We start from the raw sequence: 24,406 nt of genomic DNA on the forward strand, positions 1-24,406 counted from the left end.
ATTCCCTAACTCTTAAGACCACCTTTAAGAAATTATTTTGAGATTTTGCACTATTTTTAAGTGAGTCCCTTAATGTCACGTAATGTACAAGATCTCGTAAGATTCCATGCAATTTTTTCTCTAACAGTATATGTGACTTTAAGATTTTAGGTAACTTGGTGTAGGTCCAACAAATTATTTATATTTACTATTTATTGTTTAAATAAATTTTAATTATCGAAAAATCAAATATCCAATTAAGAATATTAATACTTGGTTCCAATTAATAAATTTAATTATTTGTGCGTAATATAGTTACAAATCTCCGTATTTCTTGTATTGATTTTCATATATATTTGATTGTCCTTCATAACTTCGTATTGTTATTTATCTCTTGTATCTCTATAATTTAAAAACAACACGAGTCTATTTTTTCATTAAAATACAAATATTAAAAGAAATAAGAAATAGTCCATAACAAATCATGCTCTACATGGGCTTTTTTAGAGGAATGCAAAACCTAGTTACAGAGATTTTAGTTTAATATTTTTGCATTCTTGTAAAAAATATTCAAGTAAAACCTTAAAAAATATCATTACCTAAATGTTATGGAAAAAACAATCCCTTCAAAGTTCAAAGAACTTTATGACTACTCCTTCACCCTCATTGGCTCAAGTCAAGCAGTTAACAAAGCTTAACGCAGAAATGTTCTGTCAACAACTGAATTTCAAGACCTAAGCAAATAGACATATCATCATGTGTTATAGCATTTCCAACTACAAATAATGTCCCTTCGGCATAAATATCTAGTTTTCCATTAACATCTAACTTTATAAAGAACCAGATTCTTCCAAGGAGCCAAACTCTTCCAAACTACAAATATTGCTTGCTTTAAGTTCATGTAAATGCAAGTATGCAGTGAAGTGAATCGTGAATCACACCACTCCAGAAGGTAGGCGGAGAACAAGCTGTCCCCCGAAAACACTGCAATAAATTATATATCATAAGGAACAGAATCAAGCTAAAAAAGGTCAAAATAGAAAAGAGACCTATATGATGCACTCAACCAACCTTTGAACATAATAATAACAGAAATCTGCTAAGATAAATGTCTGGACAATTTCTGAAATAAGCACCATTGACGGCCATAATCCATACCCCAAGGCAACCAACAAATGTCCACGACTATCCAACACCTGTTACAAACAAGAAATGGTAACTTGGTAGGAGACTAGCAATTGGCAAATCCCCAAAGCTGCCACTAAAGTACTGTGCTAATAACAGCAAATTAATAACCTGCTAGCAAAGAAATTGTATTGAATTTAAAAGATAAAACATACAAACAATAAAAAGAAATCAGATACAGCCAGAATACATGGTCCTAGAAAACTTAATACATTATAAGAAAGCTGGTTAGTATGCCAATCCAGAAAATGCTCATCTTAGTGATAAGAGACACCAGGACATGCCAGCAAACAAGTGGCAACAGAATTTGAAAATGGCTCATACAGCTGACTGATGCATTCACAAGTTTGGACGAACTAATCATCATACCTGAAGAACCCAATGAGCACAACTCAAGAATCTCGCCACGCCCAGGGCAAATACATAGTGTGCCGTGAATGGCTCAACAATCTGAAAGCATAAAAGGAAATAATAAAGAAGGAAATAGTAGAATTATATAACGTAATAACATGTATGATGCATGTTGTTACATACTTTGGTGTTCTGCATGACTCGCAGTTGGGGCAGTACCGACACAGCTTCAAGATATACACAGAATGCCCAGAAAATCCTGTTCAATAAATGATGTGAAGTTGATGGATGAATAAACAAGGCTAACACAGCACAGGGTATCGCCTGCATTCAATTTCAAAAATAGAACAGGTAATGCACAAGTATATATAACATTTTAAGTTGAGTAAAACAAAAACAATGTAGAAGAAGCTTATAATTTTGAAGTGAAAGGAGTGTGGGGGAGATTACCACATGGTATATAGCAAAATTGTCTTTATCGTTCATGTAACTAGATCTCAATTTAAAACGAATCATGTATATAACCCACACTGTTGTAGCAAAAGTAGCCAAATCAAGAAGGGTGTGTATATCATATTCCATGACAAAACTGCAGTACAGCCTAACAGCTAAAAACAGAGCTGTCAATTCCTGGGATTTGAGTGATAATCCTGCACATCACAAGGAATATATATATGAAAAAAAAAACTGAATAGTGTTTCTTCTTTTCATGCAACAATACAAGCAAATGAAATCAGTCAAACAATGGCATTAATGATCCAATGGGAACGTTCTGAACCAAACAAAAACTCGATGCCATAGGTAGGTAGGTCACATTAAGTTAAATATTAATGCATGGCGCAGAGGAATTCGAAATTTTGAAAAGGAAATTGCAGACATATTAAATAAAAATGTAAAGAAATTGGGATTTAATAATTTTATCTTGAAAGATTACGGGACTAGTCGTTAACAGAAAAAGAAAGGAAATTAAAGAAAGTGGAAAGAAGGGATAAGTAACCGGCACAAGTTTTTTCTTTGATGAGCTTGTAGATGAGAACAGAGATTCCAAGAGAATGAACAGCCTCGGCGGCGACGAAAAGATTGTCGTGGTCGTGAACGATGATGCGAAGAAGGACGAGAGCCGTCATGCCTAACAAGACGGCGATTAAAGCCTTCGCCTTTGGTGGTTGCCGCCGCATCCATGTGATGATTGCGTGGATCGTTTTCTTCCCACCCCTCATGATCCCTTCTTTTTCCCTTTCGCCCTCGCTTTCTCGTTCCTCCGATTCAATTAATTTGTTCAATTGTTTATTATTTGAATTGAATTGTGTTCCTTCCTAATTGAACTGGTTGCATGCGTTTCCTTCCCCAAATTCTGAATTAGGGCACAATTCAATCGACTCCAACGTCAGCTTCAACTTTGAGTCGCTGCAATTCCCCACCCAAACTGCCACCCGTTTTACGATCACAGACATAATATAACACTGTTGCTATTATTTATCTTAATTATTTTAGAATATTACATTTGTAATTCAACGTTTGTGGTACGTTCTTAATGAATACTACCACACGTTCCCTTAAGCTACAAAAGTTAAAATAAGACAATGATCATAAATTTTGAAGTATTATCTTTTGCTTAATATATACTTCAATATTTTCCTAAAATGTACTACGAATATATCGTATCATACTTTATATAAATTTGTGTTTGCGAATTATAAAGTTCCTGTTCATGATTGATAAAAAAACACTTTCTTGTTGCTGTTTGATTTGATTTGAACTGTATTAAAAATTCTAATCAAATAGAATCAAGTTAGTCAGATTTTATTTAATTTAAAACTTTAATCTCGGTTAACTTTATTTTTCATATTCTTTAATAAATTACATAATTTTATCATTAAAATCGTAAAATAATTTTAATAGAAAATGTAACATTATAATAGATATATTAATTGGGTTCTTCGATGTTAGAATTAAAATTTGAACCAAACTATTCGAAAAAATAAACAAACTAAATAAAACCAATAAGTTGTAGTTTTGATAAATTTTTAAATATTCTTTTGGATTAATTCAATTTTAAAATCTCTCAATTTATAATTTATATTATCGGATGTCTAGCGTGTATCTCTTAGGCCTTGTTCACTTGAGTGGATTTGAGGGAGAGTAATTGAGGGGATTTGAAAATAAATTTTTTTGTTGATTATTTGAGTGAATTTGGAGGTAAATGAGATTGGATTTGGAAGTAAATTTTTTTAATCTGTCACGTCAATCAAATCCTAGACTAATTCTCACAAACTTTACTTCTAAATTCATTCTCACTTACCTCCAACTTAACTCAAATAAACAACAAAAAAATTTATTTTCAAATCCTCTCAAATCTCTTCAATTACTCTCTCTCAAATCCACTCAAGTGAACAAGGCCTTAATCTAATTTAATTACTTTTCTTTGGACTAGTTGAGTTGTTGAATTGAGTTTTTTTTTAATGTGTGTAATTGTATTTGGATTTCATAACAAACAAATACACACACGAGTTTCAAATTAAAAAAAAAAAACACGACTCAATTATATAATAAAAATATCAATTGGATGATAATTTCACTATAAAAAGTTGTTTAACGTTTTATTATATGAATATGATATAAATATTTGATACCTCGTGTGATGTTAAGTTCATACAAAAAAATTTATTTGTCTTTCTTCTTTAAATCTCATTCACCAAGTAGCGAGACAAATTTATGACTATTGTTTTGAGTTGTTAGAATTTTGGAAACTATTATTTATGTACCTTACAAATATATTGTGTGTTGGATTATTAGTCATGTTGGTTTATTTTTTTCAATGTAGTAAATTATAATTGAATTGGGTAACAATTTTATTCAAATCAATAAAGTATAGCTCGATTCAGAAAAAAGATAAATATCTAATCAATCATTAAGTATCTACTAATTTTGTCATAAAAAGATAATTATGTATTATATAGGTGTTGTTTTAGGAATGTTATGAGCATATATTTTATACATCAAATATAACAAGAAATGTGTTTCAATCAGCTACTGCATTACTTTTTTTATTAAAATCTTATTTAAACAAATTTATGGTTACTGGTTTAGTTTTTTAGTGTTTTAAAAATTATTGTTTAGTTGTGTTACAAGCATTACTGCTCTAGTGTAAGAAACATTAAAATATTTTTTTTCTTTTAAGTTAAAGAAGTGAAAATATTTTTTAACTACTATACTAAACCATCTAATCTGAGTTACTGTTGAGTTAGGTTATTACAAAGGTAAGTTTAATTAGTTAGTGTCGTCAATAGTTTTGTTTATTATGGTTTTTTCTTTAAAAGTTGTCTTAAATATAAAATAAATAAATAAAAATATTGAAACTGCGTTTAATCTTATTTCTAAACCATGTATTTAATCTCAATTCCTAATTCATATAAGAAAATTTAGTTTGATAGGAATAATTGGATTTGAAATTAAACTGAATCACTTAACCTTGGTTGATAAAGTTTAATAGAAAAATGTATGATAACAAATGGTAAATTCTAGTAAATGATAAAATTCTAATCTTATTTGAGAAAATAAATTCCCTACACTCTGGATCAGCAATATTTGAGTAGGAGATTGTAGTCAGGTATAACTGTAAGAAATTGGCGTTAAGGTTTCGAGAGAAGGAACAGGAAAACACAAAAAATGTTACATAGAAAGCATCAATGTGGTGTTGTGTTTTCGGTGAGTGGTTAAAAAAGGATATGAAGACAAGTGAGTCTCACAAAGTCCATGAGTTTGATCTCTTGAGTAAAGGCTTGAGTTGTTTGTCTTCTTCGAGAGCCACAAGGCCTAGATGGGAAGGGTCATCGAGCATCATCCTAGCGGCCAAGTAGCCAGCAATGGACCAGGTCTGGAACTTACGGGCCTGCTTCCCAACGTATCTCCCCCACTTTCCATCGTAATATTCCGGCCAGTTGTCCTTCAGCAATTTATTCTCAGCTATTTGAAGGGCACGTCTTGCAATCTGGGGTCTCCCTGTCTTTATCGACGCAGCAGACAGAAGCCACAACAGAACTATAACCACAACAAATTAATCACTTTACCTTTTCTTAATTCAAATCACTCATGTTAAACCAAACATGTCAGAGTGTCGTACGAGAATGAATACCTGGCCATGACCCCCCGTTATGGTAACTCCATCTAGTATTTTTTGGGTCACACCCTGTTATGATCATCCATTCATGGTTGTCTAGAGCTGGATAACACACTTTCACAGGCATCTCCCCGATCAATTCCTCCCACCGTGATTCTATGAGATCCATGATTGCGGTTGACTGCTCCGGAGTTGCCATGCACGACAAAATTGCAACGCAGTTGCCGAGGCAAAACCACCGGAAATCCATCCTAGCTGGGCTCACATTCCCAACAAAGTATCCACCAAGGTGCGGCATGAAATCGAACACCCAATCTGGCAAAGATTCTGGAATAACATTGAACTTGTTCACTGCAGTATGTGAGTACTCTTCTGTTTTGTAGCGGTATACATCATTGAGTTGCTTCAAATCCAACCAGAAGTGGCTCCTCATGTGATAGCTTAAGGCGTGCAGCCTTTTTACAATTCGCTCCATGAACTCTTTCCCTTCGGCATCTGGCTTAAGCAATTGCAAGGCACATCTTAGAGCCATGAAGAACAATGCTTGAATTTCTATTGGATACCCATAAACACCCTGAAATCATATACAAATTTTAAGGAAATGGACAAACGGTTGGTTTCGAAGACAGCAGATTAGGCACGAATGAGGGTGTCATAAACATCGGAAAACTCACCATTCTGCGATCAATCATGCAGCATCCATCAGCACATAGTAAAGTTGGAAACGTGTCAAACCCCTCTGACAGACATAGACTCAGGATCAAGCGCATACCCTTTTGACATTCAGGTTGTTCGGCCAGTGAAGAGTCTCCCGTAGACTTTGTGTATGCCCGAAGTAGTATGATCCACCAAAATCCAGAATCAACAGGAGCGACCCTTCCTATCGCACTTTCACCAAAATCTGCTATAAGGGTTTCGTGGTTTCTGACGGGATCATGGAATACTTTAAAACTAGCAGGCATCACCCCTTCTGCTAGATGGAATCTGTCAATCTTTTTCTCCCACGATTGAAGGCGAAGGGTCTTTAAAATAAAATTTTTAACAATGTCCGGTTCACCATGCATCAGAAAAGCCAAAGCACTAGGGACAAAGTCTCTTACAAACACCTATGCACAAATACGGTAATACCTTAGATTTGAGCAAAGGAAAACATTAAAATGGGGAGACAGGGAAAGAGAATGTATAATGATCGAAACCACTGACTGACCACCATGAAAAGTAAGTAAAAACCAAAATGACGAAAAAGACTAAGACTAAGCTGTAGTATAAAAAGAAAACATGGCCTACAAGTGTAGCCAAAATTAAAGTACGTGATGAACTTGTGCCTATTTTCCCTATCCCCATAAACAGAGAAAAAAAAAGACACAGAAGAAACAGAAATATCGAGGATATGACAAGGTCTTGCTACCTGATCATAATTAAGTTGCTCATCAGAATTATCCAAAGCAGCAATTGTACCAACTGGCTGGCCACGAAAATATACCAAGGAACGCCTCAGAGCTTCCCAAGCTTCTGATGTTAATGAATGTGAATCCCATGGCACTGATCTTGGAGTATTGATGCCAGACTTTGACAGAGGGGAATGTATATGATCAACATGTTCTGCCAGGCGAGATGTGATATCAATTTTTGAGATCAAATGACGTGGAGAAAAGCCTACGGATAGTTCACTCAGTGATCTTTCATCACATGATCTCTGTCTGTCTATATTCAAAGCCGCCCTGGGCCTATCTATTGCTTTTGAGAAATGAAATTCCTCCTTTTCTGCCACACTAGCCGGTGCCTCTGAACTCTTTAAACTTCCTTTGTGAGACCCTTCTTTCGGAATGGAAGACATCTTCCAAAATCTTAGCACTTGCAACAGTCTTGCTCAAAATTCTGCTCAAGTAAGTATGTTGACATAAAATTAACATAGAAGTACCACACCCTCGAACTGCTAAATTCCTCGTTTCTCATAATTCATAAGTCAAAGGCATATAATTCCAAACTTGTACACCATTCTCTTAATCCGATATTCAAAATGATTTGAGTTCAGACATACAGGTTCCCAAAAATGATACTACATGAAGATTATAAACACCGATCTACAAGTGATTAACTTTGAAAATACCATCACACTATTCAATTCAAGCGGTTTGTTGTTACCAAAAATAAGTAAAAAATAATAATAATAATAATCAAGTGGTTTTAACTTCATTTATAGATTCCCAACTTTCCAACTCCAGATCGCTCTATCAAAGGCACGAATTATTTAACTATTTTTTTATTAATTCTAGAAAGAGTCACTTCTTAATTAACTAGCAGGTCAAAATTCTCCCAGATGCTAACTGAAAAGTCTCATATACAATTTGACAATCGCAAAAAAGATAACCACAAAGAGCAAACAAGACAAGCCAACAACAAAAAAGAAGGAAAAACATATAAAAGAAAGGGGGTAACCGGTGATGAAAGTCAAGAAACACGTATAACCGGTGATGCATAAGAAGCAGCATTGTAAAATCTTCAAGGTTGTAGAACATTATCAGAAAAAACTAGCACGGTGCAATCAAACCAATTAAGGATCACAAAACTTTCAAGATTTGCGTTTACGCATCATGCTCATCCCAAAACAATAGATTCATGCAAGCTAAAAAAATGTGACAAAGAGGGATGATAATGGCTGAATGGGTCAAATAAGAAAATTATTTAAAACTGCAAAGAATTAAAGAAGAGAAAAACTAACCCCCCACAAGTTTGGAGATATTATTTTATTTTTTTTCTCTGGGTTTACAGTGTAAAGTTGTAGAGAAAGAAGAGAAGAAGTTGAAGCACGTGAAAGAAAAAGGTCCTTTCTTTCTTCGTTTCTTTCTTTCCCTGCGTGATTGTGATTTGTGAAGGAAACGACGAGTGAATGAGTCTATCTATGATATGAAAAGATGCATCATGGGACATTTGGGTTTCCACGGAGGGGCTGATATTGTGGTGCTACGTCGGATCTTAGTATTCCCCATTTTCTCTTACCATCATTCTCACTCACCCACAAACTCACGTTCAACCTTCAACATTCACATCGCTTTCTATTTTTCATTTATTAGATTAATCGTACGTCAATATCTCTTTCCTCCACCTATTTTATTAATAAATTTTATTTGTCTTTTTATTTTTTTTCTCGTTACATTATATTATTTATTATATTTATATCTCTCCTTTAAGTATTATAGTTTAATAAATTACATAATATATATTCCAATAGAAGGTTTTTAAATACTGTATATAGTTGAAAACTTGGAATTCAACAAAAAAATCACATGACAGAAGAAACGACATGCACAGAATCTCATTTTACTTTAAATATAAAACAAAATAGAGAATATCATGTGTGTTATAGAGTTTTTTTTCACAGAATCTCATTATTTTATTAAGGATAGGATTACATCTCATTTTACAACATATTACAAGAACAAAATGATTATAATAAATAAATTTTGGTAATTTTTTATAAAAGAAATAAAAATAAAAGATGATAATATTAAATAAATATAAAAATTATGTGGGTATTAAAATATTATTTTTCTACTTTATTATATGTAATAATTTTCCAACGGTATGTCGTACCAACATGGAAAGATAGCCAACTTTAACCGTGAAAACATTTTTAACTTTCTATAACTATAAAGGCGTTAAATACGGTAATTAATAGTGCCTACAAAATTTATAACCATAACAAGACAAAGTTATCTATCCATAACATAAACTTAAGTCGAAATCACATAAATAAAAAGATTGAAAACATATAAAATGCGAAAAAATAATTCTTTATTAAACTTCAAAACAGACATTTCATGAATATGGCTCTCTCTCTAAATTAGTTTAATTTTCTATATTAACGGTAAAATCTAGCCCTTTAAGAATCATACTTAATTACATAGAATGTTATCAACCTACAATTAAAATCAAGTAAGATAGAACAAGTCACGCCTCTCTCTTTTTTTTCAGAATTTAAATTTATATTGTATGGAAAGAGTTGTTAAAAAAAAAAATTTACCGACATTAATGTGGTATATATATTTGAGTCTCGTGAGAATTTTGGCAAAAAGTTTTTCTTTTTTTTTTTACTTTTTTTACTACTACGCTAACGTTTATATTTACAAATTATCACAAATTTGTTAAATAGAAAAATATAAAAAATAGTCTTACTATTGGAATTATTACTACCTACGTAGGAAACATCTAAATTATTATCTGCATTAAAGGCATGTCTACAATAATTTAATATGCTAAATAATATATACAAAAGAGTCCTTGTATTCATCAAGCTATAAAGTCTATGTGATAAAAAAAAATGTCAATGCAAGTAGTGTCTTGAGTTTTATTAATGAAAGTTTTTGTAGTATCGTTTTCTTTATTTTCATTGGTCTATGTGCTAAAAGTAAAAGTGAGCAATGTGTTTAAATGTAATCTGTCCATAATTTGAATATTATTAGGTTATCAGCCTTGAATGCTTGAGTGTAGGAGTTGTAATCCATACATGATAACGACTTCTGATATTAAAACAAGAATAAGAAGTTTGATATATTTGGATCTTGGAATTAGGTTTTATCTTCCCGTAGTAAGTAAATTTTTTCTTAAATGTAATAAAAAAATTTCTTTCATGTAACATGCATCTCCATTATAATTGCGATCATATATTATAATTGAATTCATTTATAATATGCAATGTTAAATATCTTTGGCTTGAACTACCATTGCCAATATAATTGGTTTTTCTATTGTCTCTGCTACTAATATCTCCAAAAATTCACAGAAAAGAAAATTAAGCTTTGATACCAAATTAAAAAATAAAATTCATTCTTTCATTCATATATTTTTATAAACACAGATAATTTAATTTTATAATATTTTACTCTTATAAATCAAAACTAAATTAATTTTTCCTTATAACTCTGGACTACTATTCATATATTTAATTTAATTAATAAACTATTTTTATCTCAATAAAAAAGTACAATTGATTATACTTAATTAATTTAATTGATTGTAAATGTTTTATTATTAAAAGAGGATTAAATGTATATCAACCCGAATGAAATAATATAGAAAATAAGATTCATTATACATTCATACTATAATTCTATATCGTTGCATTACTTTTTTTCGAAATGTTATCAAAAACTTTTTTAAACCAGTAGAAATTGTTCAGAAACCGTCCAACCATATATATCTCTCACTCAAAAAACCTAAGAAAAAAAAGAATTAAGTGTTTTATCTGACATGTCCTTCGTTCTAGAGGTCACATAGGCTATTTCAAAAGTAATAGAAGGTATTCATAAGTTAAAAACAATTGTTACATCTTTCTAAATATATTTTTCATTTAACCCATTACATTATTTTCTCAAGACTTGTCAATTAATTTATCACTATCCAAATATTATCTAAATAAAACTCTATAATGTGCGTAGAATTTGTAATATAAATTTAATTATGAAAATCATCTTAAACGCACATTCAAATCCAGTTACAAAAATTAAAAAATACAATAATGAAAACACATAAACAAATACTGAAAATTGCTAATAAGAAAATTACAAAAGAATCTTTGGTTTGGGAGGGAAAAGGTGCTCCCGTACCCAACTTTTAAGTATTAATAGAGGGATGATACAGTTTCCATTGACCTGGACAAAACAAAAGATCTTTTGTAACACACGAGTCGTAAGGTTTGAATACTTCTCCCAAAGACACTGATTTAGTTATTTCCAACAAATGTGATAGTACAATATTTCACATGATGGACTGCCAGAATCTTTAGTAGGATTTCAGGGATGAAACTTCAAATGACCATTCATGTCTGCCACAACATCACAAACGACTGATTAATTTCTGTGCTAAAATCGAACCAGTATATATTCAATCTTTTTTTATACATACTGTTCATAAATTCAGGATTTTTATACAAAAATGAGACGATGACTAAAAACACGACAAAATCATGGGTCTTTGGTATCTTGTTTAGGAAATTACATATATTAAAGAAATGTTGAATATATACATAGAAAGTAGTGTCGGTAAGACATGCTCTTGTTGTCGCTTTTGAGTGCTGGCAAGTCTCTGGAACTGAGAATCACTTTTCACAATAATCATTTTATATTTCTCCCACGCTTATCAGGTCGTACATGGTCTTAGTTTTCCATAATAAAATATCTACCTCACAGGGAAGATGATAAGGATCACATTACAGTGCGGTTTAAAGCCAAAATGAAAACGGAATTCCTTTTCATGATAAAATGGGTTGTCCCTGTAACAAAGTCCAATTTCCAAAAGTTACTTGAATTAAACACTGGCACAGAAACGATGAAGTTGACCCCACATGATGGTGCATGTTTTAACCATTATTGCTGAATGTGATGGCTTACTAGAAAAAGTGGTGAGAGCAACAATCATCCAACTATCTAAAGTTGTGAGGTGGGTATTAGTCTGGATGTGATGATGAGTGGTTGTTCTATAAAAATGTATAGGAGCAAGGCTTTTCCTTGCTATCATCTGCTTGATTCAGCTAAGAATCTCTGAAATTTTTCCAGAGGATGGGTTACTACTGCTATAAACGCAGGAGTTGTAGCACTCATACATCAGATGTTATTGTGATGTTGGCCGTGGCCTTGATGCTCCTCTGCATACCGTGGCTCTTCACGCGTGAACAAGTGGTGGTGGTTGAAGAAAAGAAGACGAATTGGTCAGCTTTGATCACGCCAATACTGGTACTGTTCATCCTGCTTTTGCTGTCACTGATTGGATCTCCAAGGAGGGTTTATGCAAAGCCAACGTGCTATAGGTGTAAGCATGTCTGTTACTGTTACTGCTAGTGTCATTCCAACACCTGCTCCATCCATCATTGCTATTGTCTTCTCTGTTCTATGATTATTCCATATATCATTCCCATTGTGTTGGAATACTATCGTACCATCATAAATTATATATAGTTTCTTACAAGAACTAAAAGGGAGAATCCCAGTTGTGCTAATAATTTAAATGTAATTATTATAATTCAGTTGAAAATTATATTTTTTTTCTTTTTATTATAGTCTAGAATTTAAGATTTAGGATTATAATTTCGAGATCAAAATTACAAATGTTGGGCTGTTGGAAAAAAATTAACTATAATTAATTTGTTGAAATAATTCAATTGCTTAAAGGGGAAGAAAAAGAAGAGAAAAGGAGAAGAAAGGAAAAATTAGGGTTAAATGACGTGAAATGAAATGTGGGTGAGTTCAACCTGACTTATTACCTAATTTTGTCCCCACCAGCTCAATTATTTTCTGCAACCACCATACAGGAACTACTTTAGTTTTTGGTTTGTTTCATCTAATTCACAAAATTAATGGTTAGAAATAAGATTTGGCAGACTAGTTCATTAATCGATTTACTTTAAATAATCAATCCGTAATTCGTGATTTTTTTATAAACTTTTAATACATATTTTTATATGTAATATGCATAATTCTTAGGTTAAACGAGAAGGTTGATCCATTTATGCAATGAATTTTGTGAAACAAATACAATTTATAAAAACTAAAGTCCTTTTAAAATAAGGATTATATAAATAATTTTTCATAGTAAAAATTTATGCGTTTTTCTTTTTTTTTTTTTTTCAAATGGCGTTTCTTCGAATACTCTAACTCTATATCTAAGAGAAGAATATAAATTAATGAAAGATAATTAATCATGTGACTTGATATGATAAATTATATATGTTCATACACTAACATAATATTAATTAATTTTTAAATGGTGTTTACATATGAAATAATAATAATAGCAATAATATTTGCAGATACATAATAATAATAATATTTGTATTGACTTTCTCAAAACAATTTATGAAACATTTGTGATTTTTCTTTTTTAATATTCAAATGTTCTCTATGATAAATATAACGTTGTGTTCGGATGAAAGGAATTTTTTGTTTACGCGAATTAGGGAAGATGGATTTACGAAAAAATTGTGTTCGTTTGTGTTGATATGCAACGATAAAAAAGCGATGATTTGCACAAATTTCACTCTTCAGACCATCTCTCCATTTCGAAAGGATTTTTACTGATTTATGAGTAAATGACTTATATGCCTTGTATCATTATTAAAAATTTCAAGACAATGTGCAATCCTGCATAATATAAAAAAACGATAATATTAACGTTTGAAAGTGTATTGAATTCTTAAGTGCAGTGTTGGATTCCACTGAAGCGCTTTTTGTGTCAAATATAAGACATAACTACTTATTTTAAAATTATATTAAGAAAAAATAACTTTATTTAATTAAATAAACAATATTATTTTAAAGTATAGGTTTTCTATTTAAACTTTTATCATCAAAATAAAAGTATATTTTAATTTTTTAATCTTAAAATTATACTAAGCTAAAATATGGTATTGTTTAAATAATTATTAATTTTTTTACATTTTAAAAATAATTTTATTAATTATTTTTAATTTTTTACTTTTTATAAACATGTTTTACAATTAAATATAACATTAACAAATATCATTTTATATTACTTTAATAACTAGGGACATTTTGGTAATCTTTAATTTCTATCAATTAAACAAATTTTTTAAATCTGTCACATCAATCAAATCTTACACTAATTCTCACAAACTTTAGTCTCAAATCCACTCTCAATTATCCACAAATCCACTAAAAAAACAACAAAAATATTGCCCTCAAATCCACTCAAATCCATTCAAATCATCTCTCCCAAATCATCTCCCCCAAATCACCTCAAAACAACAAAGTCTAAGGCTGTGTTCTTTTGGGTAAATATAAATTACTATGTTAATTAAAAATTAGAAACAAGTTGCAACAGTGGAGGGAATAAAAAACTTTGTTTCACTTACCTGCATAAAAAAATGATAAAATAAACATAGATAACATATTACATACATAACGTTTATTTTTATTTATGGTAATAATAAATATATAAAAAGTTATCTATAAATTTATGTATTTCATTATAATTTGAAATTTTAAAGTCATCAAATTTAAAATAAAATCATTTATATTTATACCTATATATACATAAAAAAAATCTAATATCTATATTTGTGTTCTAATTTTACTCTTTGAATAAAAGTTTTGTAAAATTAAAATAATTCTTTTATCAATTTTACCTTTAAGTAATTGTTTTTTAAAATTTAATAAATTTTTTATTTAACTTTTTTAAACTTAATAATTATTTTAATTATAAAACTACCTATAATGTAATAAAAATTATTTGCAGTGAAATTATAAAAAAAATTATATTTAATTTTATAATAATAATATAAACAATAGCAATAATAATTTTATTATTTTTTATTATTATAAAAAAATAAAAGCATATGCATAGTGTATGTATTTTCACTAGTGTATATAAATAAAATAGAATTAAATACAAACATTAATTTAGTATTTGATTAATGTTATTAATGTAATTTGATATTTTCATATAGTATTAGTTAATATATTTATCAAATATTATATCATTAAATTGACTAAAATATAATTTCATTGTTAAAATATATTCATTTTACGTTTTGTTTCCACAATTTTGTTTTCTTTCCTATAAATTTACTTTTTTTATTTTTTCTTTGTTATTTTCATTTAAAATCTTTTAAAAATTAGTGAATATATAATATACTGATATGATTGTGAGGGATATAGAGATATGTTGCAGCTGAGAATTGGAATACTATACTTTTTTACTTGTGTTGTGGGATAACCTATCGCATTCACTGTTTAGTGACTCAGAATTAACTAACATTCACTATGCAAACCTACCATATCAAATACACTAAATTAAGTAGATACTTGTAGAAAAAATCATTTAAAATTTTATATATATATATAAACCCCTAGTGTTTCTATATGTTTTAAGAGACAAACATAATATTAATAAAAGAGGTTACGTAAAAATGAATTAAAGAGTGATTAGTATGTAAAGTTAATTGAGATCCATTTCACATATAAAAGTTATGTTTATATTTTATTTTTATTTACAATAACAGTACAATTATAGTGAGTGAGACCTCCTTTTATATTAATGTGTGATTCTTATTTAAAAATTTAAATTTTAAAATAAAATTAATTGCACTCTAAAAATATGTAAAACTAAATTAATATAAACACTAGAGTTTAACTAATTGAAAAAAAATAACATAAATACAAATACACTAACACCTATGCTTTCAATACTAAAGAATAATAAACCAAATACAAACTCACTACTCATGAACATTATATAATGATGTTAATTTATTTTTAACCACTTATATATTAAAATAAAACACACTTACACACGTTAGATTAATAGTCCAATTAGAATTTATTAGAAACATAACTTGTTTTCCTTTTTCTGATAGGTAGCTTTGACATGATAACTACACGTGTCTTAATTTCAGTGGTGGGGATACCCTCCTAAATGGTAATGAATTGGGCAACAACCAGGTACGCATTCACAACGTAAACTACCACTTCAAAAGGCAATTTATTAAAAAAAACAATACTTTCACACAAGTATCTTTTTTTTTACATTTATTTGAAATTGTCGTTCATTATTTTTTTTTCTTTTTTTATAAATATAAAATTCACTTATACTATTTTGTCTTTATAAATAATCGTATCATTATTTAAAAAAAAAATCTAAAACTTTGTTTTACAGTACACTCTACTCTTCTTTAGAATGTCCTACCTAGCTCTGTACTAACTCTAATCTTTGACTCTCATTTTAAATGGGTGACACTCACACAAATCACACACTGCCAAATCATTCAGTACCAACTTTATTTCCCAAACAATCTTCTTCACGTTTAGCTATATAAATCAAGAAATAAAATAGAACAAAAACTCATCAATTCAACAGCACAAATTCTCACTTGTAATGGCATATGGTAGAAGCAGAGCCTCCTCTGTTTTGGACGGTTTCACTCTCAACCCCGTTCCATACCCCGTTTTACTAATCTTAGCACTCATCCTCTTGTTCCTGGCCATTTCATGGTATTTCTCCTATGAAGAAGTGGTTGAAGCTGCAGAAGAACAACTGGGGTGGATGCTTTTAGCCACACCGCTGCTGCTAATACTCATGGTTCGTTGGTTATCGTCTGTGGATACTTCAGAATGGTTCTTTTTCAACTCCTCGCCATGGGAGAGAAGAAGGACCACGCACAACTTTCCATCAGAGGGTACCTCTCCTTGGGGTGTTGCCGCTTTCATCCTCCTGGTTCTCGTGCTTCTGCACTATCAGTCCACTTTTCTTGATTCCTGGTTTGGTTGATTTTGTTTCGTTTCTGTTCAGAGTTTCTCTGTTTCTCTACACTTTATTTTCTCTGTTTTTGTTTCACTTTATTATTTGTTAAGCGTAAAGGTTGATGCTATAGCCTGATTATTATTGTATATATATATATAAGTAGATGAATAGATGATGGTGCTCTATGAACATGAATTGCGTTGAGGTGCTTGGTAAAGATGATGATGGTGGTAAACTTGCACAGAAAAAAAAAACATTTTTTTTATCTATTTCCATTTAAAAAAAAGATAAATTAAAAAAAAAAACAGTATTGGTCTAATCTAAAGAACGGTTTCATTTCATACTTGCGTTACTTGAGATACTTACTATTGGTGGTCAAAACTCGTTCCAGTATTTCTGCTGAAAAGATGCGGAAGAAACGAAATGTTGTTCATTTGTCTATTTAGTTTTTGAAATAAAGTACTTGGGCATCATTAGTTTCTTGAGAATACATATTATATTGTTCTCCATTTGAGTGTAGGAAAACTTTGTCTTTACATTCCTCAGACAATCTGCGTTTTTTAAGTATTTTAAAGAGTCACTCCTCCATGGCCAGTCAACATACGACATTGGAGAATGGAAACAATAAAACGAAAATGACAAACCCTCTTTTAAATATTTTATTCTTAAGTAACTTTGATCGTTGTTTAAATTAGCCATTTTCCCCAAAGGTAACCGCAGCCAGGGGTTACATATTAAAAGGAGTTACAAGTATATATAAGATATAAAATATAGAAAACATAAATGTGAAGTTTTGTATTTATTATTCAGTAATTACATAAAGAATGAAAATTATATTACCGTTGGAGTCATGGTCTGAATGCGTTAAAGTTGAAGGTTGCGGCAGTAGTAGAATATGAAACGATGAAGAATATTAGGAGGAGAGGTAACAAGAAGAGGAACAACTGAAAGCTGATGGCTGTGCTATGAAGCTGAGCCGTGTAGTCTTTGTAACGGGAGAAGGACAACAAGCCAATGACAATACAAAATATTGTGAGCAAATGGCCTGAAAGACCAGAACCATTGGTCATGGTTCCACCCAATTTCCATTCTGGACCCCTTCTTTTAGGGAAGAACATTTTCTCACCACACCAAGAAGCGCATGCACAAACCAGGACTCTCTCAAAACAAGCACAAACCCTGCTTGGGTTATATAGCTTCGATGTTTCTGTAATCAGGTTGGGTTTGGCATATTCTTTGAGTTTAACCAACATAGAAGTTTACGGTGGTACAAGTATTTACAACTAGCTTGGCAAGGTATCTGTGTGAAGGATTGGAGGTCTTCAACACGCATTCCAAGATACAAACATCGACGAGATCAATTTAAAAAATATGTTATTATAAATGAGTTTTCTTATATATTTTGTAAGTGCATTTGACTCTTTTCTCCAACTTAATATTAAAAAATTTCATTATGTATTTAAACAATCACTTATATGTATATTTTTAGAATTAAAAAAATGATTTAAGTATATGTTATTGTAAATGAGAATAGACTTTGTTTACTATATTCCATATGTGTATATATATTTTCTTATAAACACTCGATATTCTATTATGGTTTTGAATTGAAATATGAAATCTATATGCAGATGTTAAGCTTGAGTTAGATTAGAATAATCAAATATAACTACAGTTAAGTAAGATAACGACAATTAAATAAGATTGTGTTTGGAAATATAATAATATTATATCTTTTTCTCTTGCAAAGCGTTTAGGATTAGATGTTCAAGTTCAATTATTTATTATTGTATTTAGTTATTACTAGTCCAAATATTTGTCTTCATGTTATTCTTTATCTTTAGTGGGATATGTTAGGAGATTATTTACAGAAAGGACTCCGACAATTGAAGTTATTAATGCATATTAAATGTTATTACTTATTTCTTTATTATCTCAAATTTGAGTTTTGAATTAATAACAACCTAATTAGTATTAGAGATGTCAACCTAATGTGTGGTCATATTTGTCATATAACTGATCATTTGGACCGTTTGTTCAAGATTGACTAAAGAGATAAATTAAATTTATTTACCAACTTTAATACATTGATAAATAACACTATAATGAAAAATAAAAAACAATTAATGAAATTTATCTACCAACTTTAATACATTGGTAAGTAACATTATAATAAAAAAAATAAAATAATTAGTGATGTAAACTAACAATCTACGGTTAAAGTGAAATTGAAATTTGACTTGTTTAAATAAAATGTGAATTTTGAACCTTTTAATAGAAAAAGGGATATAACTGAATACATATAGAAGAATCGTGATTAATTAGTGAGAATCACAAATCTTAAAAATTATTGCTTGTAAAAATAATACTATATTTAGTTTTATTACATAATACTTGATCATTGAATTGGATAATAAAGTTGACACTCCATCATTAAATTATTGATTAACAAAGTGTGGATAAAACGTTGTATCGCAATTTTTGCAAAACAGTTCCTTTCCTCACTAAGACCAACAGCTTAATTAACTGGTTTGTCTCAGTATTCAATGGCATCGTAACCATTACAGTGTTTATGTAATATTGTGGCAGAAAAAGTATAGCTAGCACCTCCACAGTTCCAGTGTTTTAGGTTTTTCTTCAATTAAATCCATGTGGCGGTTCACATGGTTTAAACCGACCACAGTTAAAGATTAACCAATGTAGTCTGTTGGCATAAGTTTTCGTAACACATGCATGTGTGGTCATATGTTGGTTTATCTTAACTCTATTAAATGTACAAGTCAATGGAAGATACAGAAAGTATTCATTTTTTTCTTCTAGATCATGAACATGTTGTAATAGTGAAAATTAGACTATTTGATCTTTAATACAATTATAGTATTTTAAATGGTATTTCTATAATTGTATTTTTTTATAAAATGAAATATAAAAAATAAGTAAAATCCTTATACAAATTCGTGATCTTTTAAATTTTTGAAACTCTGGTTAAACTGTAATAGATTACATGTCACATTATTAGCAGAGCTCCTGAACATTGTAAAGTAACATAGCCAAATTATCTAGTTGTAAAAGAAATATACTAGTGGTAAGTGATTTATTGGAGCTATTTGGTAGGTTGAGACAGATATTCATAAAGATGCATTAAGCATTTGGTTGAGGGCCGATGCATCAATGATAAATAAAGCCATTTTTAATGTAATTTCACAGTCAGTAAGCCATCCATTCGTTATAAATTAAGCTCTCCAATCTCAATCTGCTTCATCCTTTCATCTCTTCCAACTCTGCCTTATTCTTTCATCTGCTGTTCTTTGTTTCCATTTCCAATGCAAATTTTCATCCACCTCCAAGGTCCACTAGTCTGCTTCTGTCTGTTGTCTGTGTTTTTTGTGGTGAGAAGCTCCAGCAATGAATACCACAGGACGGTCCAGGTAGTTGGCCAAGGAGAATGCTCAGACTGCAGCCATAACAACATTAAGACTAATCACGCTTTCTCAGGTAGCTTGTCTTATAATATATCAGTATATGCTTAGTATAATAGCAATGATATATATATATTTATATATTCACAAATCCATTTAACCATATAACTCTGTTTAATTCTTCAACCATTCATTCATATATTATACAATAAACTATTGGTTTTTACCTTTTATTTATGCTACTAGCTATTACGAAGCCTAATTCTATAATATAAGAATCCTGTGCATTACCTGTGTAGGACTACGTGTAGCGGTAAACTGTAAGTCACCTCATGGACACTACAGCACGAGAGGGGTGGGTGCCCTTGATGAACATGGAAACTTCAAAGTATCCCTTCCACAGGACATGGTAGAAGATGGTGAGCTAAAAGAAGATTGCTACGCTCAGCTGCATAGTGCATCAGCCGAACCATGCCCTTCGCATGGAAACTCAAAAATTGTGACTGAGTCAGTATCGGAAGATACACACACCCTTAAGCCTGCTGCTGGAAAACTCAGATTCTCATCAGCTATGTGCACTTCAGCCTTCTTCTGGCATTTCTTCAAACACCCTGAGTTCCCCTTCCCTCCCAAAGATGACCACCCAATAGACCCTCTTCCTCCTCCTGTGCGGCCAGTCCATAAGGAACCTCTTCCTCCAACACCAACATATAAGAAACCTCCTACTAATTCTCCATCTCCGGTTACCAAGAAGCCATACCCGCCAAAGGAAAAGACACCTTCTTCTCCCACTCCCATTTATAGGCCTCTTCCTCCTACCACTCCCATTTCTGATCCCTCTCCTACTACGCCGCCATTTTTCAAATCATTTCCTCCTTTCCCATTCAACAAGAAGCCGTGCCCACCTCTAATTCCCAACATGGAACCTCCAAACTACTTTCAACACCCATGGTTCGGAAATTGGCCCCCTTCTCATTCATAGGCCACTGATCATTGCACTAGCTTGGAGTTGATTTTTTGTGTTAGCAATGACGTTGGGATTGATTATTTTCAAATAAAATCCATGTCCGTGGATGGAGAAAGAGAGCAGAGAATAACAAATGATTGAGCAATGTTGTCTGAGAATGTTTTGGTTTGTTGATGAATTTGAATGTGATGAGTTAATTAATAAGTAAAGATTTCTGTTTTAATTAATCTTGTAAAAGTGCTTCTAAAATAATTCTTTATGATTATTTGCGGTGGCAGAGTGTAATTTTTCAGATGCTGGATTAGCTAGCTATGTTTGTCATCGTTTAAGATAGGGTCATACAAAACGATAGAGTGAATAAAAAAATAATAAAAAAAAGCAAGAATAAAAAATTAGATTGTTTAGATGATTGAAGAAAGAGTGGATAAAAGATGAAAACAAAGTTCAAATTTTATAAATCTACGTGATTGATCTTAAAAAAAATGAAAAGAGGGTTAAAACTTTATAAAATGAATGTGATTGATAAAAAAGGAAAATGATACTTGAATAACCATTTTTGACAACATTTAGACACGCGCACACGTGTCAAAATCTGAGTGGTCCATTTTCATTTAATTTTTCCAACTGGACCACTCAGATTTTGACACGTGTGCGCGTGTCTAAATGTTGTCAAAAATGATTGTTCAAGTGTCATTTTCCGATAAAAAAATATGGTGGTTGATTATAGTTTATAATTATTATTTTTTCATGCTTTTAATTTAGATAATAATAGCTATTTTTTCTTCTTTTGAACTTAATATTTTCTCTCTTCTTATCACATAATTTAATATTGCAGTGTTTATTTTAATATAATATTTTCTTTGATTATAAAATTTAATTACTTGAATAATTTCACTATTCACTCTTTAAATTTATTTACTTTTATAAAAAAAATTATCTTTATATAATAAAAACCAAATTAAATAAATGAATTTAGGCATTCAATATGTTATTATTGAAATATTTACTACTTTCTTAATTAACTGTCTTTTTGTGATATTAGAATAATTTTCTATTTCATCAATAGCATAATTCATTTTGCGTTATTTGTATCTTAAAGAAAAAAATTGAAAATTCCTTCTGCACCCTTTTTTCTACTTCATGCACCGTGAATAATGATAACATGAAATTGCCTCTCATTAAGGGATTTTTTGCGGTTTGCCCATTTTGTAATATATTTTCTGATCTAGAAAATATATTTTGGATTGTATAATTGGAATACGATAAAATTATTGCACTTTGGAATATAATTCTCAATTCGAAAATATCTTTTGGATCGAACCATCTAGAATACGTTTTTTTTTATTGTATTCCATATTAATATATTTCTGAATTTAGAAATACATATGTAATCTGAAACATATTTAAAAAATATATATTATTTTTCTACTAAAAAAATATGAAATCTGATTAGCTAAAAGCACTATGTCCCTTTTCTTGTTTTCCAGGGTTCTTGTATCTTCTGCTCTTGCGACCTCCTAAATTCCCATAAGCTTTTATCATCGTATATGAAAAAATTGCTGATTTTTGGCATAAAGTAATTTAAATATACTGATATTAAAAAGTATTTATTTGGAAAAAAAGAAGGTGCCTGGTCTATGAGTGGGAGAAAGGAAGGGAGAAATAAGATGGATCCGATCTTAACTGTAGTGAGATCACCTATTCAGAGGGAGCCACGTGTCCAAATAGAACAGCATCGCACTATTTATACTTCTTCCCCTTCCCTAACCCAGTAAGTCACTTTTAATCTCTCTCAATTCAATTGCAACGCAACAATGCCCAACCCTAAGGTCTTCTTCGACATGACCATCGGAGGCCAACCCGCCGGCCGCATAGTCATGGAGCTCTTCGCGGACACCACTCCCCGAACCGCCGAGAACTTCCGCGCCCTCTGCACCGGCGAGAAGGGAGTAGGCCGCAGCGGCAAGCCCCTCCACTACAAGGGATCCGCCTTCCACCGCGTCATCCCCAACTTCATGTGCCAGGGCGGAGACTTCACCGCCGGGAACGGCACCGGTGGTGAGTCCATTTACGGCTCGAAGTTTGCGGACGAAAACTTCATCAAGAAGCACACAGGTCCAGGCATTCTATCGATGGCGAACGCGGGACCGGGCACGAATGGATCTCAGTTCTTCATCTGCACCGTTAAGACGGAGTGGCTGGACGGGAAGCACGTGGTGTTCGGGGAGGTGGTGGAGGGCCTTGACGTGGTGAAGGACATCGAGAAGGTGGGATCCAGCTCCGGCAAGACCGCCAAGCCCGTCGTCGTCGCTGACTGTGGGCAACTCTCCTAATGCTCATGCAAACGGTGTCGTTTTACTGCTTTCTCTTATTTTATTTTAGTCTGTTGGAGTTGAGTGATTTGAGGTATTTCTGTTAGGGTTGCCACGGCGGAGTATTTCTTCCGATCATAAAACTCATGCTACTGCTGTGCTACGTTAAATAAAGTTAGGTTTAATAATTTTTTAATCTTTAATTCCTACTTCTTTTTTGCTTTTTCAACGTAATTTTCGGCTTTCTTTAATATTTTATTCGTTACTATTTAATCTCCACGCTACTTATACAATCTATAACAGTAATAAATTATTGTTCAACGTTTACAATTTTTATTAATATACGTAGTTTTCACTTAATGAAATCATTTCCATTTTTTTTTGCTAAATACTAAACAAAGCAATAACTCTTCATTCCTATATTAGGACATAAACAATATTTTAAAACACTGGTTTTATCTTCTACAGAAAATCATTGATTATTTTTTATTTTGTTGTCATGGAACACAGAACAACATTTAAAATTTTTGGATTTACCAGCTTTGTGTTTGTATTTTAGTAAGGTATTGTTTTGAAACGTTTTAAAACGTAAAAATTGAATTTCAATGAAAAATATTTCATAATTTCAATTATATCAATAAAATTAATTTAGTTTTAAATATAATAATTTGATGCAAAAATTGCAATATTATTTTAAATAAATAATAAATAATATAACTTAAAAAAACATATGTAGAATTATATTATAATTTTATAATCTGGTTTGATCTAAATTAGTCTAAACTTTTAAATAAGAGAGGAAACTTATTAATTTAATGAT

General features: G+C 31.1%; 5 protein-coding genes across 6 annotated transcripts; 3 read left to right on the top strand and 2 right to left on the bottom strand.

Moving 5' to 3' along the window:
• Nucleotides 1–548: 548 nt before the first annotated feature.
• On the bottom strand, nt 549–2,962 carry LOC124837312 (uncharacterized). The gene is made up of 6 exons (XM_047312639.2): nt 2,513–2,962; nt 1,966–2,165; nt 1,699–1,839; nt 1,534–1,614; nt 1,051–1,175; nt 549–963 (listed from the first exon to the last, which is right to left on the bottom strand). Exons 1-6 carry the CDS (start codon nt 2,733–2,735, stop codon nt 915–917), a joined length of 819 nt encoding a protein of 272 aa, XP_047168595.1. The 5' UTR covers nt 2,736–2,962; the 3' UTR covers nt 549–914.
• A 2,072-nt stretch (nt 2,963–5,034) lies between these two features.
• On the bottom strand, nt 5,035–8,654 carry LOC124837302 (putative alkaline/neutral invertase F). Of its 2 annotated transcripts, none has more exons than XM_047312630.2 (5): nt 8,358–8,654; nt 7,044–7,513; nt 6,310–6,741; nt 5,651–6,209; nt 5,035–5,556 (listed from the first exon to the last, which is right to left on the bottom strand). In XM_047312630.2, exons 2-5 carry the CDS (start codon nt 7,470–7,472, stop codon nt 5,261–5,263), a joined length of 1,716 nt encoding a protein of 571 aa, XP_047168586.1. In that variant the 5' UTR covers nt 7,473–7,513; nt 8,358–8,654; the 3' UTR covers nt 5,035–5,260. The 2 variants fall into 2 exon arrangements, with proteins under 2 accessions (XP_047168586.1, XP_087963620.1); XM_088107494.1 differs by lacking the exon at nt 8,358–8,654 and adding an exon at nt 8,075–8,340.
• A 7,588-nt stretch (nt 8,655–16,242) lies between these two features.
• Nucleotides 16,243–17,058, top strand: LOC124837291 (uncharacterized). The gene has a single exon (XM_047312617.2). It carries the CDS (start codon nt 16,523–16,525, stop codon nt 16,913–16,915), a length of 393 nt encoding a protein of 130 aa, XP_047168573.1. The 5' UTR covers nt 16,243–16,522; the 3' UTR covers nt 16,916–17,058.
• A 2,792-nt stretch (nt 17,059–19,850) lies between these two features.
• On the top strand, nt 19,851–21,485 carry LOC124837288 (proline-rich protein 4-like). The gene is made up of 2 exons (XM_047312614.2): nt 19,851–20,383; nt 20,607–21,485. The coding sequence occupies exons 1-2, from the start codon at nt 20,212–20,214 to the stop codon at nt 21,287–21,289; spliced, it is 855 nt and encodes a 284-aa protein (XP_047168570.1). The 5' UTR covers nt 19,851–20,211; the 3' UTR covers nt 21,290–21,485.
• Nucleotides 21,486–23,002: 1,517 nt separating this feature from the next.
• On the top strand, nt 23,003–23,789 carry ROC3 (rotamase CYP 3). The gene has a single exon (XM_047312615.2). The coding sequence runs from the start codon at nt 23,089–23,091 to the stop codon at nt 23,605–23,607; it is 519 nt and encodes a 172-aa protein (XP_047168571.2). The 5' UTR covers nt 23,003–23,088; the 3' UTR covers nt 23,608–23,789.
• The last annotated feature ends 617 nt before the right edge of the window (nt 23,790–24,406 follow it).

The sequence above is a fragment of the Vigna umbellata genome, chromosome 2 (assembly GCF_029865625.1).
Source record: "Vigna umbellata cultivar VRB3 chromosome 2, Vumbellata_1.0, whole genome shotgun sequence".
NCBI classification, from domain to species: domain Eukaryota; kingdom Viridiplantae; phylum Streptophyta; class Magnoliopsida; order Fabales; family Fabaceae; genus Vigna; species Vigna umbellata.

Bases quoted from the DNA above. Each gene is read 5' to 3' on its own strand.
- LOC124837312 (XM_047312639.2), bottom strand. From the start codon at position 2,735: ATGAGGGGTGGGAAGAAAACGATCCACGCAATCATCACATGGATGCGG. The intron at 2,166-2,512 runs GTTACTTATCCC...TGTGATGTGCAG, and splicing joins CAAAGAAAAAACTTGTGCCG to GATTATCACTCAAATCCCAG. The intron at 964-1,050 runs GTTGGTTGAGTG...AATTTATTGCAG, and splicing joins TGTTATTATTATGTTCAAAG to TGTTTTCGGGGGACAGCTTG.
- LOC124837302 (XM_047312630.2), bottom strand. From the start codon at position 7,472: ATGTCTTCCATTCCGAAAGAAGGGTCTCACAAAGGAAGTTTAAAGAGT. The intron at 6,210-6,309 runs GTGAGTTTTCCG...ATATGATTTCAG, and splicing joins GCATGATTGATCGCAGAATG to GGTGTTTATGGGTATCCAAT. The intron at 5,557-5,650 runs GTATTCATTCTC...TTGTGGTTATAG, and splicing joins TAACGGGGGGTCATGGCCAG to TTCTGTTGTGGCTTCTGTCT.
- LOC124837291 (XM_047312617.2), top strand. From the start codon at position 16,523: ATGGCATATGGTAGAAGCAGAGCCTCCTCTGTTTTGGACGGTTTCACT.
- LOC124837288 (XM_047312614.2), top strand. From the start codon at position 20,212: ATGCAAATTTTCATCCACCTCCAAGGTCCACTAGTCTGCTTCTGTCTG. The intron at 20,384-20,606 runs GTAGCTTGTCTT...TTACCTGTGTAG, and splicing joins GACTAATCACGCTTTCTCAG to GACTACGTGTAGCGGTAAAC.
- ROC3 (XM_047312615.2), top strand. From the start codon at position 23,089: ATGCCCAACCCTAAGGTCTTCTTCGACATGACCATCGGAGGCCAACCC.